The sequence below is a fragment of the Arachis hypogaea genome, chromosome 17 (genome assembly GCF_003086295.3).
Source record: "Arachis hypogaea cultivar Tifrunner chromosome 17, arahy.Tifrunner.gnm2.J5K5, whole genome shotgun sequence".
Classification (NCBI taxonomy): domain Eukaryota; kingdom Viridiplantae; phylum Streptophyta; class Magnoliopsida; order Fabales; family Fabaceae; genus Arachis; species Arachis hypogaea.
This window is the reverse complement of record NC_092052.1, coordinates 1210375-1227676: the sequence shown is the minus strand read 5'-3', so window position 1 is coordinate 1227676 and position 17302 is coordinate 1210375. Positions and strand designations below refer to the sequence as shown.

The 17302-nt window shown below is 28.2% G+C and overlaps 1 protein-coding gene across 1 annotated transcript; it reads left to right on the top strand.

Moving 5' to 3' along the window:
* The first annotated feature begins 13249 nt into the window (after positions 1 to 13249).
* On the top strand, positions 13250 to 16947 carry LOC112764081 (probable galactinol--sucrose galactosyltransferase 1). Its single transcript, XM_025809605.2, has 12 exons — positions 13250 to 13572; positions 13666 to 13895; positions 13987 to 14077; positions 14172 to 14220; positions 14291 to 14382; positions 14463 to 14570; positions 14658 to 15203; positions 15299 to 15440; positions 15542 to 15609; positions 15752 to 15886; positions 15967 to 16184; positions 16421 to 16947. The coding sequence occupies exons 1-12, from the start codon at positions 13379 to 13381 to the stop codon at positions 16801 to 16803; spliced, it is 2256 nt and encodes a 751-aa protein (XP_025665390.1). The 5' UTR covers positions 13250 to 13378; the 3' UTR covers positions 16804 to 16947.
* The last annotated feature ends 355 nt before the right edge of the window (positions 16948 to 17302 follow it).

Below are 17302 nucleotides of genomic sequence, written 5' to 3'. Positions count from 1 at the left end.
AAGGATTTTTAGTATAATGATCCGTTATTCCGTTACCCCCTTTCTCTGTTTCCTTTTTGTCTCATCAAATTCGAAAATTCTTATCAAATATCCATATTATCCAAATCCATGTGTCTTACTTCTATCATAAATCTAAACACATAAACAGTAACAAAAAATAAAAAGAAAAAATGCTGAGCAATTTCATCGAGCAAATTTGGAAGAAATTAAGGATAATACATTAAGATTTTAATTAAAAAAAATCATATTTATTATATTTTTATTAAAATAAGAAATTTAAAAACTTCTATTAACAGCATACTTAACCTTAATAAATCTGGAAAAACATTAACGGTAATTGATTAGAATCCCAATAAAAGAATCCTAATTACAATACACAATATCCTAAAAAAAACAATAAAAGAAAGAAATTCACAGAATGATGAACAAAATAAAGCAATAAAAAAGTAAGGACTAATTTGAATGAAACTAGAACAATGGTGGCGGCGCCGGATAACCCAAGAAGGGTCTTCCTCTTCCACCACCACCACCACCACCACCACCACAATCATCGCAGTAACTAACACTGTCCTTCAGCTTATGGAATCCATGCTTGAAAACTCCGAAGCCAAAGAGAAAACCAATGGCAATCACCACAAGAACCAGGCACGTGCATAGCATGCATATTCTCGCCCCACAACACATCTCTCACCAACAATCTCTGAAATCACCAAAGTTTGAATCTTTTCCTTCTGGGTATCTCGGATCTGAGAAAATTCTCGGGTGGGTTGATTGAGAAAATTTGTGAGAAGAATGCTGAATTTAAGAAGAAGAAGAAGAAGAAGTAAAAAGGTGGTGTCTGTGTCAACAATGTGATGAAAACGTTTTGAGGCTTTTTATTCGCTTATAAGGAAAGCTATCTAATCCATTTAACAAAAACTATTTCCCTTTACACATTAAAAAAAAAAAAAGAAAAGGAAATTTAATCTTGAAAAAATATTTTGTGATATTTTTAAATTTATAATTTAAATTAAAGAATTTATTAATTTGTTTAGACTTTTTAAAATACTTATTTCCATACCCTCTATTTCAATAGTTTATCTTATCTAATTAGTAAATAATATTATAAAAGTTTAGTATTATTTTACTTTCTTTTTAAGTGTGTTTTATTACAAAAATATACTTTAAAATTTAGCTCCTAAATTAATTATTGAATATTTGTATATATTTATATATATAATAATTAAATGGTCATAATAAAATAAATTAAATCTGTAATAAATCATCTCTATATATATATATATATATATATATATATATATTATATTTTATGAATTATTGGCATTGTAGTGTATTATTGTGAAATTGGGTTTGTTTGATTATGAATAGGCATGAAGAAGGTGTTGCGTTAAAGGAGGGAAGTGTGGTGAAGTGGTTTAATTGAGTCAGTTATAAAATTTCAATAAAATAGCAAAGCAAGGTTGAGGGATATGGCGCCTAAAAATTAGGTGATTGGGTCCATCGTGAAGCTGACTAATTGCTTGTTTTATTCCACAACTCCATCCCCATGAAACGTTTCCAGTTACTTAATCACACATCGTTAACAATAACGTCTCTCTCTTTGCTTTTTCTTCAAATCATTAAACAAATCATACTCACACTCCCCCCACAACTTTTCTTTTAGGGTTGAGCCCAAGTCGGTTTAATTCGGATTTAAGATAAAATTAGAATTGAACCGATTAAAATATAATTGGTTCGATTTGATTCAGATTTATATTTTTTTTGTACATGTACCTAAACTAAATTAAATCGATTAAGAACGAATTGATTCGGTTTGAATAATTGGATACCCGCTATCCGTGCTCACTCCATATTTTTTTTTTTTTGTGTATTTTTAAGGCCTAATATTTTATATTTTATTTTATTGTATTATATAATCTTGTTTATGGACAAAATTGTATTCATCACTCATCACTTTATTTTTTTTGTAATGATTATAAACATAGCCCATTCAGAACATGGGCTTATGCAGGAAAACTTATAGTCAAACCAACATAATTTTAAGATTAGTGTAATGGTTAGTTTATTAGTTCGTTTAAATATTATTTTTTAATTTGTTTGATTAAGAAATATTATAAAAAAATCTGTCGGAAATAAGGAATAGTACAAAATAAAAAAATTTAGAATTGGAAAAAGCAAAGGAAAAAAGTTGAGTTAAAAGGATTAGTTTTTTAACCCTTTTTTCAACAGTTAAATTTAACTATAGATATTATTAGATAAGTTCCTAATTTTTGTAAATTAATTTTATTAAAGAACTTAGTTTCTTCACAATCAAAAGTTAGAGATCTGTTTTTCTTTTTTCTAAAAAAAAAACTGACCTTGAAAAAATAATTGTAATTGCAAAATTAACAAATGGTTCTTGTGAATTGCCTTATTTAGTTATTTGAAATTTCACAAAAATTCTTTGTCATATTATTTAGGATAACCGCTACTTAATTATGTCTCTAATTCTCTTATTTAGGATAACCACAACTTAATTATGTCTCTAATTCTATGTCATATTATTATTGTTGTGTTCGCTTTTTAACTTCGAATTAGGTAAGTCATAGGCAGCTAATTAATTAATTAGGCTAGGCATGTATCAATTCACATTTTTCAATTTATTCAAGTAATCGTTGTACATTATTTTCAATTAATCTTTAACTTATATTCTACTAGTATTTGAGATATGAACTCATGATGCAACATTTCATGGTTATATATATGAGTGTATCCAATGCTTTATTATAGTTTTACATATTGTATAGACATAAAAGTTTAATTTTAATAGACGCATTCAATCACATAATGTTATGTCAATAAAATTAGATTTAATTATTTTATTAATTTTTATAATTTGATCAAATTTATAATTAGATTTTTATATATTTTTTTTAATTGAGTTTTTTTATTATTTTTAATTTTGTATTAGATTTTTAACCGTGTAAAAAATATTAGAATTAACAGATTATTTTTTCACATATTTTTTGAAAAGAATATTCTGTTAATTTTAACGTTTTTGATACAAGAAGAATCTAATTACAAAATTAAAAATAATATAAAGATCTAATTAAAAAAATATATAATAATCTAATTATAAATTTGATAAAATTATAAAAACTAACAGAAAACTAAACCTAATATTATTATTTACTTTAATTGTATGAATACTCATTTAAAATACAGATATGATTGAATAACTATATAAAATATTTTACAGCTGTAATTACATCAAAATTAAAGTTTATACACAATACACAAAAGTAAGAGAAAAGGACAAATAGGTCCCTAATCTTTTGTCCTGCGGACATTTTCGTCTCTAACCATTGAAAAATACTTTTAAATCCCTGACCTTCACAAAACTTGGACGGATCAGTCCTTCCGTCCAAATGCCTCCGTCAGGGACTGATCCGTCCAAATACCTCCGTCAGGGACTGATCCGTCCAAGTTTTGTGAAGGTCAGAAACTTAAAAGTATTTTTCAATGGTCAAGAACGAAAATGTTCGCGGGACAAAAAGTCAGATATCTATTTGTCATTTTCTCAAAAAGTAATTAACTGAAAATAAAAAAGAGCTAGGGAGATGGTGATGGAGCATAAGGCAAGAAGGGCCTTCCTCCACCACAATCAAGGCAGATACTAAGTTGGTCTTTGAACCTGTCAAGCTCATTTTGGAACACTCCAAATCCAAAAAGACATATAATAATGATAATTATCATAGCCAGGCACGTGCATAGCATGCACACCCTCCCTATGCAGCAGCACATCTTTTGATTATCAAGAGATTAATTAAGAAGAACAAGAAAAAAGATTATTGGTTTCTTTGTCACCGGATGAAAATAATGCTTTGCCTTTTATAAGCTTATATAAGAAAAGTTGCGGATAGGAAAAGAAAAACTAAAATCTTGTTTTCTGTTTTTATCCTTTTAACAACCCTATCAATTATAAACTAAACCTACACTTCATCGTAAGGTGCTTTTTTAGTGTGTTTTTGTTATTAAATTTATTTTAGTGCGTTATTGTCAAAATTGGATTAACACATACATGAATAATTTTAACTACTAGCTGTTATGTATAGTAAAGTGGTTGAGTTTGTTACAATAAAACAATGTGTGTATATTTAATAAACTCAATCACTAAAACAAAAAACATATATATTTAATAAAAATTTCATTTATAGAATAAGTTAATAACACATATATATAGAGAAAATGGTTGTCGCAGAACTCGCATAATAATCTTAACCATATTTTTTTTAGTCTACAGAATTCGTCGCAGTCCTGAGCTCCATTTAAAAGATTGTCGCTGGTCAATGAGTTGTTGCATGTACACACTTGTTTGAACCGATTAGTGAACTTACCACTAAACTAGCCCAACTTAATCTGCAATGGGAATATTTTTTTTGGTTTTTTGTAGTGGGAATATTTTATCAAAGGGACTAAACCACTTTTTCTTTTGGACAAAAACGACTAAACTATTTTTGTTTTTGGTAAATGAGCACAATACAGAGTAGTTTGTGTTTTTGCAAAGAGTTTACAGATTTTATCCAACAAATTCTTTGGACTCAAAGCTAAATTGGGCTAAAATAAATTGGGCCCACAAAGCGCATCATACAAATGTTTTAAATTCAAGGTAAAAAAATGTGTCAAAGCCCAATATATGAGAAATTGTAAATGTGACTGTCTCACTCAAACAAATAAAGCTTTAGTAATAGAACCTTTAGTGTGTGTGAGTGGGTGTGTTGTGTAATCTAGAATTGGGGGTTGTTCAATCTATTGATAAAAAAAGAAATAAAATAAAGCTCTCTCTAACCAACTTAGGTTGGTCAGCTCACTCGTCCGCTTAAGCAAGTGTTGGAGGTTCGAATTTCACCTTGTGCATGCATCAATCTATTGGCTAGCGGCACACCCTTAAATGGAACTCAGATTTCTGACGGATTAGTCCTTAACATGTCGGGTTAGAAAATATCGTGAAAAAAAAAAAAAAGCTCTCTCTTGTTTCAAAACAAATATTTAATTAGTATTATATTGTTTTTTACCAATTATGATAGAGGCACTAAATCGGTGAGGATTTAGGTGTCTTTATGTTAAGGGTTTTTTAGTTAATTGAAGGTAATTAAAGTCTCTGCATTGATGGCGTTGTTCCCCACTTCCACTCAGAGTCTTTTGAACTAAACTACATACTAAAGATGTTATTATGTGTAGAACACTTTAGTTAGCGTAGAGAAAAGTAATAAATAATAATATTAAGTATACGTTAAAATTAGTTATTAATCAATCACTGAATAATAAATATGTATTTGACTCTCATAAAAAAAATTAGTATATTACTATAAAAAAAATTTATTTATTTATTTGTTCAACTTTAGAATAGATATAATATTTCTAGATAATAAAATTAATATATAGTATATGAATAAATTGTGCTTAAAAAGTGAGAATATCATTGTCTACCCTACCTAAAGAATATTTGCAGCTTGTCCTTTTCCACAAATCAACACCACAGATTCTTCTTACATATGTTAATGTTATATTTATTTATAGGCATAGCTAACGTGATTTTTCATCCTACCCTGATGTGTCCACCGTCCATTATTATTGTCATTGATATATATACACTCTATGATGAACAATATCATATTGTTTTTGTCATTTTATAATTATATTTTCAGCGTCACAGCAATGATTACGGACAAATGAGTCACTAGTGGCCCACTACATTTTTTTATTAAAGATAGGAGATTCAAACTCGCAATTTCTTAATTGAGTATGAGAAGACTATACTATTTAAGTTATAACTCATTGACCTAATGATCCACTACATATTATAAACAAAAAATATTATTTATACATTAAAATTAATTATTTATTAATATATTTATATATAAATAAATCATCAAAAAATATTTATATTTAAATATATATATTTTAATTTATTTTTAATATATATTTATATTTTAATATATATTTTATATTAATAATTAATTTTTGTGTACACGTGAGATAATCGAAATTAGGATGCGTTTATATATGTAACATAATTATTACACAATATGAATATATATTGATAACGTATACATTAGGGTATAATTTGTTCTTTTTATAATTTTAGTAAACATTAGATATTTAATATTTAATTAATTGATGCCATCTCTATTATAGCCCTTACACACGTATGTGGTATACCAATAATTGTTAATTGTTAATATGATTGTAATGTTTAAAGCAAACCTTGACTAACATTTCTCTCCAAATAAATAAGGATAAATTATATTTTTTTGTCTTTAAAATTTGATAAAAATTTTAAAATATTTTTAAATTTTATTTTATTTTAATTTTGACTTAAAAATTTTTGATTTATATTAAATATATTCTTGATAGTTAATTTTTTAAAAAATTTAAAACTGATTTAATAATAATTTTATAAGAATAATTTTTTAATACAAATAAATCAAGTATAATTTTCATGTATTATTGTTAAATTAGTCTTTAATTTTTTAAAAATTTAGCCGTTGAGAGTATATTTGATATAAATTAAAAATTTTTGGAACAAAATTAAAATAAAATAAAACTTATAAATAATTTAAAAATTTTTACCAAACTTTAAAGACAAAAATTATACTTTACTCAATAAATAACAATTACTTAGCTTGCATGAATGAATAAAACTACAATTAGCACGCAATACATTGTTATAATAATTATAATAAACAACTTGATGACATCAAGTGCAAAAAACACAGTAACATACACGCAGGTTGTGGTTGGCAATGACTAGTATGTATATTACCTATGTAATGCATTCAATAATTACAATTAGGGTCGCACTACGGTACAGATCAAGATTTACAGATATTCTATTTTTTAATCTTATTTCGTTACATATGTATTGAATGTTCTTTGGCTGGCTTGGCTATTCTTCATCTAACTCTTTGAGTTAGCATCTATGTGATTTGGCTCAGATATAGGCATATAGCAACTTTAGCAAGTGGCCCTTGGATTCGGGGTATGAATTTTGAATTTTATTAAGAAAGTGGAAAAAAAATATAAAGTTGGGTTAGAAGCAGAAAACAATAATCATGTAAAGCAAGTTTATTAAACTAGAGAAAAAAAAAAGATAAAAGAATATGTTGAAAATAATTAACTTTTTTCACTTTTTAGAATATATTTAATTGCAAATACAAGTTAAAATTGTAAAAATTTTGTTTTCTCTTATATAAGATTTAAATGAAAATAAAAAAGAATTAGTTGAAAAATTAATACAAGAGACATGCAATATGAAAATGCCACATACATCAAGCACATTTCAAAATTATATCTATAAAAATTTTAAATTTTAATTTTTAAAATGATTAAAATACTTTTATAATTAATTTTTAAAAGAACAAAACAATTTTTGAAGATTGATTTTAAAAAAACTAAAATACCTTTTACTTTATTCTTAAAGGACTAAGATATCTTTTTAAGCATTAATTTAAAAAATACTAAATAATCCTTATATAATTAATTGAAGTTGATTTATTGTATTAGCAATTATGAATTTAAATTTAACATTAAAAACACTAAAATAACTTTTTATTTAATTCTAAAAGAATTAAAATAATATTTTAAGATTAATCTTACAAACATTAAAATTAACCTTTTAAAATTAAGGTTATTTAATTATATTAGAAATTATAAAATTTAACTTTTAAGAATACTAAAATAAAGATAGAGTTTGTTTTAGGAGATTAAAACGTCATTTAGCATAAATTTAAATAATTTTATTTTGATATTGTCACTATAAAATAATTTTACACATGTATCCAATTATATAACGATATGTCAGACAAAATAACTACGTTTTATATTAATAGTATGAATAATCATTAAAAAAAAAAAGAATGTAATTGAACGACTATATAAAATATTTTACACTATCAGTGTATTAAAATTAAACTTTAATTTAAAAAGACAAAAATATCATTATTTTTTATTAAATTAGAAATTAGAAATTTGAATTGAAGTTTTAAAACACTAAAATACCATGTCGATTATTTTAGTCAAAAGAATCACAAATTGAAATATTTTTAAAATAACTAAGAAAATTCTCTTATGAAATTAGAAGAGATTTTACAAAATAAAGAATAAAATATTAGAACTAAAATGATAAATATTTAATTAAAATATTTTTTGAACAACACACTTTTATGATTCTTTTGAATTCTTTTAATTACTAAACACAATTTTTAGAAATTCTTACATTTGATAATGTCTTGAAGTTAAATTTTGGATTTTTTATGTGTAGTTCATAGATAAAATTATTGAACTTTTATACCTGGTCTATTAGGCTGCATTTGTTTCTGAAAATAAGATAAGACAAGATATTAAGAACAAGACATAAATGACAGAAACACAAATTTTTGTGTTGTATTCTATTTGGTGATAAACTATAACAAATTATAAAATTTAATTTATTCTCTTTTTTTCATTAAAAAAATTTTGAGACAAAAAATATAATAATAAAAAATATAATTATAAAAAATTAACAAAAATAATAAAAAAATGAAAAATAAGTTGTGTCCATTGTAAGTGTCTTCGTGTCCTTTCTGTCAGGATGGACACAAAATACACTAATTCAGTATCTTTAGACACATTGTTTCTATCTATATCTTATCTGTTAAACATGATTGTGTCTCTGTGTCCCTGTCTCTGTATCCTGTCTCTGTAAACAAACCAGCTTTAATAATCAAGCTTAGTTTGAGAAGACTTGACGCAATAATAATATCTAATATTCTTAAATCTTTTAGTGATTTGAATAATTATTTAGTTTGAGAATACTTGAAAAAATAACATTTTGTAACACTATTTTATAAAAAAAATATCATTTACAATGCACTGTTAACTATAAGTTTCAACCAAAAAAGATTTACCACCTTGAATATTGATTAATACTAAAGGAGCAATTCAACTATTAAAAAATATAAACATAATTGATCATAAACTCAATTTTATGGATATGGAAGGGTAAGGTGTGTTCTTATTAGATATGGAGCTATGGTGTACAAGACAAAAATGTGGGATAGCTTTTTCTGAGTCTAAGATAGAACAACTCGGACCGTGCGAGTTCTTCGAACATAAAAATTTGCTGCACAAATCGCATGGTACGATTTGCAGCTGGAGGAAATTTGGTATATATGAAGGAGGAATTCGGACCCTCCGTTTTGCTTGTAATGGGAAATTTTTTTGAATGTTATGGGAATGAAATCGGAGGGTACGAGTTGGTTTTTTTATTATTTTTTTGAATCCGGATAACCTAATCGAAGGGTCCGATTTTGTTATATGGACATATATAAAAGTGTGTAACTGAGGGAAGAGATCTAGTCGCGTTTTCTTCTCCTTCTTCAACGTCTTCTTCTCCTTCTTCAACGCCTTGTGTTCCTAGTTTTTTTGCTGTGTTTCATGAAACCAAGATATTTATTAGTGAAGTTCATGTTTTTTAAGTGACTGATTTTTTTAAGTTCATGTTTTTTTAAGTGACTGATAATTATTAGTGAAGTTCATGTTTTTTTTATGAAGCTCATGTCGATCCATATCTTTAATTTTCTTTTTTTTTTGGCATTTTTACTGAACTTTCACCATGCAAAGCTTGGAAGATTGGAGAAATGAAGAAGAAGAAAAATGGTGAAAGTGAAGCTTCAGAGTGAATGAGTGAAAGTGTGGGGCTACGTTGGATGCTACACCACCGCTTCGGGAGAAGCCTCTGCCGACACATGTCCTTCCTGTCACTAATCGGACCATGCGTTTTGAGGGATGCAACTCGGACCGTCCGTTTTGAGAGATGCAAGTCGCAGGGTTCGAGTTCTGCTTTCTCTGATCCCACAACGAGGTGAAGCACCTCTGCTCCCCATATGCGAGTTCAACACATACTTTGCTTCCATATACAAATTAAAAAGCGACAAAATGAAGCCAAATTATTTCAAAAAAATTATTATTTTCATAATAAATATTTAATTAATAATTTTGTGCCAAATAAAATTATACATTCAAATATCACTTAAAAATTATAACATTGATTTTTGTGTTTTCATCTCCAGATATAGATTATAATTTTAATTAAATTTTTTATTATCACTATTGGCATAAAAACTCATACTTTTTTGTAATTTTTTTTTATCATGAGATAAATTTAGTATTTGTTAAATGTATGACAAAAATATGCTATACATATTTAAATAAAAAAATTAAAGTTATTTAAAATGTTCAAATTAAAATTGAATATTTGAATCTATTTATCTTATGAAGATAAAAAACTAAATTTTTTGTTAAATCCTGAGATAAAACAAATGTTTTTTTTTTTCTCAAAAATAATCTTCAAAACAATTATTTAAGTTATATCAAAGCAAAAAATTTTAATATAACAAATAGCATGGCAATTATGAACAAGCCAATGTTAAATTGTTAATATACACTTGATTTTTGGTACAACAAATTTAATATTTTTTGTTGGCTCTCAAGTGCTATTTAGTGTTATTTAAGTACTATGATCCTATCCCTCCAACAGAAAGAGAAAAAAAAATTGATTATTACTATGTGTGTAAGTCTACAAGCTAGCAATGATAATTGGCTCCTATGAAGCTTTGAGCCATTTAATACTTTGTCAAGCTACTTCTCATTGCACTAGAGAAAAATTACTGTCCTTATATTTATGATTAAAATAGAATATCTGTACATTGATATCTGTACCTTATAATTTCCCTTACAATTAATATCAAACGGACTTGTCAACTAGATGCCAATTATTACAACCTTTTAGAAGATGCCAAGTTGGATCTCAATTGCAATCTTAACCACCACGTCACTGCCACGTACTTTTTTCAAATCTAACGTCACACTTATTTAACTTTTGCCAAAACCCCAAATTTATTGGTGTTTTCTGTTTAAAGAGCTACTTTATTTTTTTTTTTACTTACTAAAAATAAGAGACTCGAATTCGCAACCTCTTAATTGAATATGAGAAGACTATACTATTTGAGTTATAATTTATTGGCAAAGAACTACTCCTTTTACATAAATAATCATCAACTACTTTTATATATAGAGTTTATTGAATTCAAACTAATTCAATCCAAGTTTAAAAACCACTAAATTCTAATAATTTGCATTGAATTGGATTGAATTTCACTACACACTTAACAAATCATATAAACTTGATATTTTTTCTATAATATATTTTATTTTTTACTTAAAATAATATTTTGTAAATATAAATGAGATTTTAGTTATATTCTTGAACATTAAAATTTAATTTTTTTTATAAAACCGAATAATCGGATCTAATACAAATTTCAGTATTTTAAATTAAATTTAAAAATAAAATCAAACTAATACAATTTAAATCATATTAAATTATATATTTGAAATTGAATATAATTTTGCCCTATAAACTATAGATTGAAAGAGGTATGATACTAATAAACTATCACTCAAATAATATAGGGTTTATTTGGATGTCATTTTTAAAAAGATATTTTTTTTAATGATCTTTTTTTAAAAGATCTTTTATAAAAATAAAATTGATTTTATGTTTGGATAAAATAAGATAAAAGTATTTTTTTGTTCATTTATTATGTAAAAAATATATTTTTTTAAAAGAAAAAAAGATCTTTAAAAAAATATAAATTGTAACTTCTCAAAAAAGATATATTTTTTTTATTTTTCTAATACTTTTACTTTTACTATTAGAAATTTGTCAAACACACTAAAAAATAAAAAATAAAAAATATTTTTTATTAAAAAAGGTATTTTTTTTATCGATTTAATAACATTCAAATAAACACATAATTTTTTCATAATTTTCTCATACTCATTTAGAAGTTGCGAATTCGAGCCTAACTTATAATTTATAAAAAAAAAAAAGCAGCATGATATGTAGGAAGGAAGGCAAAAAATCAAGTTGATCCAACATTCATCAAGTGTCACGTGTTGTTGTTGTCATTCGTTGTACCTTAACTCAATTATCACCGATATTTTCTCTTACTAAATATTAAATTATTGAAAAAATTTTAAGTATATTAAAAACTACTGGTGTTCTAATTATTTTAACTGTTAATTTTAATTAATATATGTTGATTTTAATTAATATATATTATATATTTTTTTTATAATTCACATCAACGATTAAAACAATTCAACGATTAAAACAATTAGAACATCGATATTTTTGGTACACTTTTCTAAATTATTAACCCAAAATCCCTTACGCACCCATCCATGCCACGTCATCTTTTATCATTCAGATATTTTTCATGCTTCGTAGCTGTACCCTTCCAATCTTTCTCCAAATCAAGAAACGTTTTTATTACTATAAAGTGAAAAATTGAGGACAAGACCATATAAAAAAAATTATGATTATTTGAATCTGGATGGTTTAAAGTCCCGAGAGCCGATCCATTTATGAAAAGTGGCTAGCTAGATTGAAAAGTATATAGTTTCCTATAATATATGCTACCATATTTTTGTTTTCTATGTTAGTGGCACTGACAAAATCCCAATAATTGTAACATTATTATTATTTACTTTTTTTTTTTTTATACTTATAGGTCCCTAACATGTTGGTGTGCAGTTACGTGTAGATTATGATTTTCCAATTGCTATAAATACCTAGGGGTGAGCACGGGTAGCGGGTACCGATTATCCGTCCGAATCTAAACCGAATCAATTAAATTGGTTCTAGAATTAACGGATAATTGGGTCCAATCTGAACCAAACCGATAAATTTTGTTAGCAATTGGTTCGAGTATCGATTCTGGAGATGCGGAACCCGAACTAACCCGCAAACCCGATTATATATTAATTAAATAAAAAAAATTAAAAATATATATAATTTTTCTATTAGACAATGATTATTCACTATTAATATGTTTGGATTTTAATGAATTTAGTTTTTAATGTATTTGGTGTTTAATATGTTTGGATTATTTCTATTGATGTTACATGTTTATTGTACTTATTAAAATTTTAAGATAAAAATTTGGTTTTCTTTTTTATGAATTTCAAAATCAACGAGTACCCAATTATTCGAACCAAACCAATCCATTCTTAATCGGTTTGGTTTGGTTCAAATATATATACAAAAAATCACAAATCTAAACCAAACCGAACCAATTACATTTTGATCAATTCGATTCTAATTTTACCATAAACCCGAACCAAACCGACCAGTGATCACCCCTATAAATACCCACCCTTGATCTGTGCTTTGTTGTATTGTATTGTATCTCACGTATTTTTCTCCCTTCTATCTATCTATCTTACAATTTGGATTTGAAACAGCAACACTCTCTATCCTTTGTGTGTTGCTGTTGTTGAATTCAAAGAGAAGATGACAGTGGGAGCAGGAATAAGTGTTGCAGATGGGAACTTGATGGTGTTGGGGAAGAAGGTGATGAGCCATGTGAATGACAATGTTCTTGTGACTCCAGCATCATCTGGTGGTGCCCTTCTCAATGCTGCATTCATTGGTGTTCATTCCCATCATAAGGGTAGCCGTATAATCTTCCCAATTGGGAAGCTTGAGTAAGTTTTATTTCCTTGTCTCTTTCTTTGGTGTTTTTTTTAGTACTTTAAGGATGTGATTGTGATCATGGAAGTGATGTGTTGTGTGTTTAGGGGTTTGAGGTTTATGTGTTTGTTCCGGTTCAAGATGTGGTGGATGACACAGAGAATGGGGACATTTGGAAAAGATGTCCCAATTGAGACACAGTTCTTGTTGATTGAGACACACAATGGTTCTGAAGACCAATCTTCCTATGTAGTTCTCTTACCACTCTTGGAAGGTGACTTTAGAGCAAGTCTTCAGGGGAATCATCAGAATGAGATTGAAGTTTGTGTTGAAAGTGGTATATCCCATGTCTTGTATATCCTAATAAGAATTAAGAACATGTTTTATTATGTTGTGTATGTGTGATGAAACATGTGTTTGATTTGCAGGGTGCCCTGCTGTGGAGGAATTTGATGGGACTCATCTTGTGTTCATTGGTGCCGGATTAGACCCTTATGAAGTCATAACCAATGCTGTCAAGTAATTTATTTCAATTCTCACAGCATGATTGTGCAGTGTTTCTTATGTTCATATGTGAATTTGTTAGAGTAATTGATTCAAAAATTTTGTTCAGGACTGTTGAGAAACACATGCAGACATTTTCTCATAGGGAGAGAAAGAAGGTAAATCTCATTGTCTGTCTTAATTCTAATGTTTGTTAAATGTTAATTAATCATAACTGTGTGTATTCAGATGCCAGATATATTGAACTGGTTTGGATGGTGTACATGGGATGCTTTCTATACCAATGTCACATCAGATGGTGTAAAGCAAGGATTAGAGAGGTGTTATTCCTTTTCCATGGACAAAATTTCAAGCTATGATAATAGTTAGATTTTTGTATAATATATGTTCTTTAATGCAGCTTTAAGAAAGGTGGGATTCCTGCTAAGTTTGTTATAATTGATGATGGGTGGCAATCTGTTGGAATGGATGCTAATGGTATTGAATGGGAAGCTGATAATTGTGCAAAGTGAGTACTTCTTTTCTTGATTTCATTGTGTGGATTCTAAATTTTACAACATTGAACATGTTTGATTGATTCATTGTTCTTCGCCAGCTTTGCGAATCGATTGACAAATATCAAAGAGAATCATAAGTTCCAAAGGGATGGAAAACAAGGCCAAAGGGTAGAGGATCCAAAATTAGGACTTAGTCACATAACCAATGAAATCAAACAAGAACATGGCTTGAAGCATATATATGTGTGGCATGCAATTACTGGATACTGGGGTGGGGTTAAGCCTGGTGTTTCTGGCATGGAGCACTATGAATCAGCAATGGCCTACCCTGTTTCGTCGCCTGGAGTTGAGTCGAATCAACCGGATGAAGCCTTAACAACTATAGCCATCAATGGACTAGGCCTTGTGAATCCTGAGAAAGTTTTTAGCTTCTATGATGAACTCCATTCTTACCTGGCTTCTGCTGGCATTGATGGTGTCAAGGTTGATGTCCAGAACATTCTTGAAACACTTGGTGCTGGCCATGGTGGCAGGGTGAAGCTTGCAAGGAAGTACCAACAAGCATTAGAGGCATCAATCTCTAGGAACTTCCCTGATAATGGAATCATTTGTTGCATGAGTCACAACACAGATGGGTTATATAGGTACTAATTAAGGATTTGCTTAATTCTATGAACATTAATCTTTGGATTCATTCAAGTTAGCAATGGATTTTCTCTTGATTGTTTTGTTTATGTAGCGCGAAACATTCGGCTGTCATTCGAGCTTCGGATGATTTCTGGCCAAGAGACCCTGCATCACACACCATTCACATTGCATCTGTTGCTTACAACACAATTTTCCTTGGTGAATTTATGCAGCCAGATTGGGACATGTTTCAAGTAAGTTCAAATTTCAGATCCTAACATCTTTCTTCAAAAGATTTTACTTGCTTGCTTTCTTGACAAGTTGATTTATCATTTGAAACTTTTCTGCATTGTAGAGCTTACATCCAATGGCTGAATATCACGGCGCGGCTCGAGCAGTTGGAGGATGTCCTATATATGTCAGGTAAATGGTGATGAACTAATTAAACCCGTGCTATCAACTTCATATATGAAGTTAAATGCATCTGAGTTTCCACCTTTAGTATAATGTATTAAGTGAATTAGGGTAATGATTCTTAATGTTTGGATATTGTTACTTGATTCAGTGACAAGCCAGGACACCATGACTTTAATCTTTTGAAGAAAATTGCACTTCCTGATGGTTCTATATTGAGGGCTAAACTTCCTGGTAGACCAACTAAGGATTGTTTATTTGTTGATCCTGCTAGAGATGGAAAAAGGTTAGAGAATCAACAATTATACTTGGACTAATTGATGTAACATATTTATTGTTCTTATGATTCATTTTAATTTTTCTCAGTCTTCTCAAGATTTGGAACCTGAATGATTTTTCTGGAGTGGTTGGGGTATTCAACTGCCAAGGCGCGGGGTGGTGTAAAGTTGGAAAGAAGAACCTCATCCACGACGAAAATCCGGGGACAGTTTCCGGTGTGATTAGGGCTAAAGATGTTGATCATTTATCCAATGTCACTGATAAAAATTGGAATGGAGACACCATTGTATTCTCCCATCTTGGTGGTATGTTTAATTTCTAGGCTTTATGGTGGAAACTCAGGTGCAGTCGACTTCACGTGAAGTTGATAATTGAGAACCATTAGATGATTTGACTGATTTGACTAAATTTTCATCTAACGATTCTCAACTATCAACTTCACATAAAGTCGACTGTACCTGAGTTTTTACCAGGCTTTATACATTATACTTTTAATTTAAGGCATGACTAATTTATTCTTTTTATGATGTTAATTTTGCAGGAGAGGCTATTTATCTTCCAAATGATGCATCAATTCCAATTACAATGAAATCCAAAGAGTATGAAGTATTTACAATTGTTCCTGTAAAGGAATTGGAAAATGGTGTCAAGTTTGCTCCTATTGGTTTGATCAAGATGTTCAACTCAGGAGGTGCAATCAAAGAATTAAGCTATGGATCCAATGAAACAAGCACAAATAATGTTGTGATGAAAGTAAGAGGGTGTGGCCAATTTGGAGCATATTCATCAACTAAGCCTAAGTTGGTAACAATTGATTCAGAGGAAGTTGAATTTAGATATGAAGAAGATTCTGGATTGGTTAGTGTTGATCTGAGAGTGCCAGAGAAGGAGTTATACCAATGGAACATTTCTGTTGGCTTTTGAATCATAGAAAATAATGTTTGTCTTAATGAAATAAATTTCATGTAAGAGCTTCTATAAGCTACTTTTTTGTAACATAGATTTATAGAATGCAATAGAAAAAGAATGGCAAGCACAGCTTACCTATACAAAATTTTCACTAGAAAATTGTTTCAATTTTTTTTCCTCTCTTATTTTATTAATGGTTCTCATTATTATACATTTGAGTTCTGCTAAAAAAACCAACTACGCGCCAACTCCAACTAACTAGTTGAAAAACAAATTCGTTATAAAGAAGAAAAAAAAAAAAAAAACAACCTTCTACTATTCTAATTTTTCGAATTTCAAAATCAGAAATAAAAAAGATTTAACTTAATTAGCTTATATTAGAGTTGGTTCTTTAGACTTTTTTTATATATTTTGATTTCTGATCATGAGAAATATTATAAATATCCAAGACATTATTTTTTGTGTATAATATCACAACTCAATACTAAAAAAACAGGTACGGAAGTCAAAGTAA

Coding starts and splice junctions, on each gene's coding strand:
- LOC112764081 (XM_025809605.2), top strand. CDS start 13,379: ATGACAGTGGGAGCAGGAATAAGTGTTGCAGATGGGAACTTGATGGTG. Junction 15,441..15,541: donor CAGATTGGGACATGTTTCAA/GTAAGTTCAAAT, acceptor TCTGCATTGTAG/AGCTTACATCCAATGGCTGA. Junction 15,610..15,751: donor GGATGTCCTATATATGTCAG/GTAAATGGTGAT, acceptor TACTTGATTCAG/TGACAAGCCAGGACACCATG.